The 4121-nt window shown below is 38.0% G+C and overlaps 1 protein-coding gene across 1 annotated transcript; it reads left to right on the top strand.

The window, feature by feature from the left end:
* Positions 1-211: 211 nt before the first annotated feature.
* On the top strand, positions 212-3801 carry LOC111805284 (single-stranded DNA-binding protein WHY3, chloroplastic). Its single transcript, XM_023690277.2, has 7 exons — positions 212-917; positions 1262-1365; positions 1462-1554; positions 1903-1997; positions 2824-2897; positions 3014-3102; positions 3497-3801. The coding sequence occupies exons 1-7, from the start codon at positions 677-679 to the stop codon at positions 3617-3619; spliced, it is 819 nt and encodes a 272-aa protein (XP_023546045.1). The 5' UTR covers positions 212-676; the 3' UTR covers positions 3620-3801.
* The last annotated feature ends 320 nt before the right edge of the window (positions 3802-4121 follow it).

The raw sequence follows: 4121 nt of genomic DNA, 5'->3' as shown, positions 1-4121 counted from the left end.
AATTCAGTTCAGATAAACTACATCAGACAAAATAGAAACAATCTTTGATTGAGATCAACAAATCATAACCTACAATAAACAATGCCAAAAGTTAAGGACGTCGAATTTAGGGTGAAAGAGATAGCACATGAACCAAGAGAAGAAAATAACGTCAATCCGCGTTAGGTTTCAACCTAGATAGCACGAGGAAGGAGGAGAAGCGACTGCAAACCTGTTGGCGGTGGCGGATAGCTGGTGCCGGCTGAATGGGGAGTCGCTCACTGAGCTGCAAAACCGAGTAGGATGATGGCGTAGTCGGTTTGGTTACGAACAAATTTGGCTCAATCGTCTTCCCCTAGCCTTAAACGAACAAGGAATCACATTCTTTTGGGCAATAAACATCTCGAGAGTACACAAAAAGAATCTAGCAGCACGTAGAACATTGAAGGAGTTCGAAACGTTAAGCGGCTGGAGGACTACACTCGTTTGTGAGGGCTCGCTAATTAAGAACATGGGCTTATAAATAAAGAACACAGGAGCCTTATAAATAGGTTCACCTTTTACGCTTATCCATAGAACATTTTGGTTACGAAAGGATATAAAACTTTGTAGGGCCATGAGCTTTGGCGGTGAAAAAATGGCGCTCTAACTCCCGCCGGTTGTCTCTCTAATCCTCTGCGAAGACGAAGCCGAAACCATGCTGCGTCTTCAATGCCTTTCTTCTTCATTGCTTCCGCCATTAATCCCCGAACTCTCGCCGGAAACCTCTTCGAACCGCCGACTATGTCGCCTCAACTCCTTTCGCCCACTCCTCACTCTCTCTACTACACCAAAATCTTCTCCAAAGTGTCAATACTCCTGGAACACGCAGCAGCATCAGGCGGCCTTCGAATCCGGCTCTCAGACGGATTCATTTTCCTCACAAACTCGCGCCGGAGGTACTTCTTTATCCCTTTCCTTTCAAGTTTTTTCGGGAAGAACTTCGTGTATCCTGTAGTATTGATGCTATTTGGAAATTTTGGTTCATGTTGGAAGGAAAATGTAGTATATAGCTCCGTTTGTGACTGATTTTGTTTAACCGTGGATGGACTGAATTATTATGACCTTGTTTTCTTTTTGCTTATCTCCTATTCCTCAAATTTTACTGGATTACTTAGAACTGATTCAATTTCAAGGAGCTCTCCAAATCCAGGGGCATTTTTCTTGAAGTTCTTTGTTTATTCCTTGTTAGTTGTTTTGATTTCTCGGGTTCTGAAGTGTTTATGGTTTGGCTTGTTTGTAGCTGCTGCAGCATTGCCACCAAGGTTTTTTGTTGGTCATTCAATATACAAAGGGAAGGCTGCTCTTACAGTTGAGCCTAGGCCACCAGAGTTCACACCTCTAGATGTATGTTTGACTTGAATTCTGAGCTTTAAATCATGATAGGCTGTTTTTCCTCGTTAGTTCTTTCTTTATGGTTATTAATCTTTTAAAATTTGTCAGTCAGGGGCGTTCAAAATATCCAGGGAAGGATTTGTGTTGCTTCAGTTTGCCCCAGCAGCTGGTGTTCGTCAATATGATTGGAGCAGAAAACAGGTTCTAAAAAACAAGCTGATATTTAACTTAGCTTAAGTGAAATTCTAGGTTAATGCTGATTACTATTCCACTGGTTTCATATTGGGCATCTGTAGTATCATTTCCATGATGGAGTCGATGAGATTGAAAATACCAAGACATGTTTGGGGAGCTGTGTTCATCATTCGTTTTTCTAATTATTTTTAAGAACAAAAATAGATGCTGTCTTGTAAAGATTAAATCATTGTGCAATTGAAATCACTAAATCAGACAGTGAAGAACTTTTCGTGAAAACCATTCCCTTGTCTTTATTGTTTATAATAATTTTCTGATATGTACCAATTAGATTATAGTTTGTTTTGTATGTAGGTATTCTCTTTATCAGTGACAGAATTGGGAAGTCTAGTTGCCCTGGGCCCACGCGAATCTTGTGAACTCTTTCACGATCCCTATAAGGGAAAAAGGTACCATCTAAACTTGTACTTTTAGAAACTACGACTCTCTACAATGGTATGATATTGTCCACTTTGTGCATAAGCTCTCATGGTTTTGCTTTTGGAATCCCTTAGTTAGTTGATGTGTGACTCCTCTCCCAACAATCCTCAACAATCCTCCCCTCGAACAAAGTACACTATAGAGCTTCCCCTGAGGCTTATGGAGCCCTCGAATAGCCTCTCCTTAATCGAGGCTAGACTGCTTCTCTAGAGCCCTCGAACAAAGTACATCCTTTGTTCGACACTTGAGTCACTTTTGACTACACCTTCGAGCCTCACAACTTCTTTGTTCGACACTTGAGGATTCTATTGACATGGCTCTTATACCATGTTAGAAACCATGACTCTCCAAAATGGTATGATATTGTCCACTTTGAGCATAAGCTCTCATGACTTTGTTTTTGGTTTCCCTGAAAGGCTTCATACCAACGGAGATAGTATTCGTTACTTATAAACCCATAATCAACCCCTTAATGAACCGATGTGAGACTCCTCTTCCAACAATCCTCAACATATACCATTCGTTGAGTCGTATTCATGTTTAGGTATTGTGCATCTTTGGTTTCCTCAAATATTTTGCTCTTCTTAGATCTCAAAATTGCTTGATTTTAACATTGAAAACAATGACGCATCGATCTTTTTCGTAGCACAAACCACCCCCTTCTTGAGTGTACATGCTGACCATTTTCTTTTTAATAGCCAAATATTTAGGTCGTAAGTTGTTTGTAAACAAAGGTCTGCAGGTTTGAAAACATAGTATGTTATGATAACAAGAGACAAAATATTTGTTCTACAGTGATGAAGGGAAGGTCAGAAAGATACTAAAAGTGGAGCCTCTTCCGGATGGTTCTGGCCGTTTTTTCAACCTCAGTAAGTCTTGTGTTGAAACCTTCATGATCCATTGAGGTTGAATGTAAACTGCAATGATGCTAGAGAAAGTCTTTATTTTATCCCCTTAACTTTTCTGTTCTATTTTGTTGCACAAGGCGTTCAGAACAAGCTAACCAACGTGGATGAGAGCATTTATATTCCCATCACCAAAGCAGAGTATACTGTACTTGTTGAGGCTTTTAAGGTAAAGTTCTTTCCAGTTTACATGCTTATCTTTCTTCTCAAGCTTGTTTGATTCGATTAGGACGCATGATCGAGACCATAGAGTGATAAACTGGCGTGTATGATTTGGGTCACTTCGAAACTGCAAAATTTCAGAAAAATAACTACTAAACAACTATAATTGAATTGGTTCGGTTGGTTTAAGAAACACATATTTGTCTGGTTCAGTTTCACTAAGTTTAAAATTGACAATTAGTCGGCTGATTCAGTTTTATCACTTTGTGTTTGTGTAACGGCTCAAGCTTATCGTTAGCAGATATGGATTGTGAGTTCCCACGTCGGTTGATGATCCCTCTACTCTTACAAATTTTGTGATTATAATTGGTAGACTGTATGTTTATTCATTATTTGTGCAGTTTATCTTGCCGCACCTTATGGGTTGGCATGCAATTGCAAACAGCATGACGAGAACAGAAGATAACAGGCGAGCAAATGACGCGAATCCCAGATATGGCGGTGACTTTGAATGGAGCAGATAGTCTCTACTTGGATGGAGACGATTGTTGTTGTGCTCGTAATCTTTCACCGATTGCTATTCACTCTCTTCTTTATCTCGTTTTGCATATTAGTTTTAAATATTATTTTGGGAGTTACTGAGTTTTTGCACCCAAATATTGGGTTTACTTAATTCTCCCTTCTTAATTTATTAGCCATTTTAATATTTGAATGTCATAAAAAAATATATTTTTTATTTTAATTTTAGGCTCAATTTTATATATAAAAATAGTTACTTCTACTTAATCAAATCATTACTATTATTTCTTGTTTTTTATAATAAAGTATTTTCTATCCTCTTGTTACCTTATCTATAATTAACTTTTATTAATTATTTTATATTATTAAAATAGTTTTTACTCATGAAATTTTAATTTAGTGCTGAGTAGACCGTCACCAAATATTTTATATTTGGAATTTTAATTTAATGTTAAGTAGACCGTCATGGATCCTAGGTAGTATCTTGATTAATTAGGATATATCTAA

Source organism: Cucurbita pepo, chromosome 11 (genome assembly GCF_057944985.1).
Source record: "Cucurbita pepo subsp. pepo isolate OVF chromosome 11, ASM5794498v1, whole genome shotgun sequence".
NCBI lineage: Eukaryota > Viridiplantae > Streptophyta > Magnoliopsida > Cucurbitales > Cucurbitaceae > Cucurbita > Cucurbita pepo.
The sequence above is the reverse complement of the archived record's forward strand: the minus strand, read 5'-3'. Positions and strand labels throughout refer to the sequence as shown.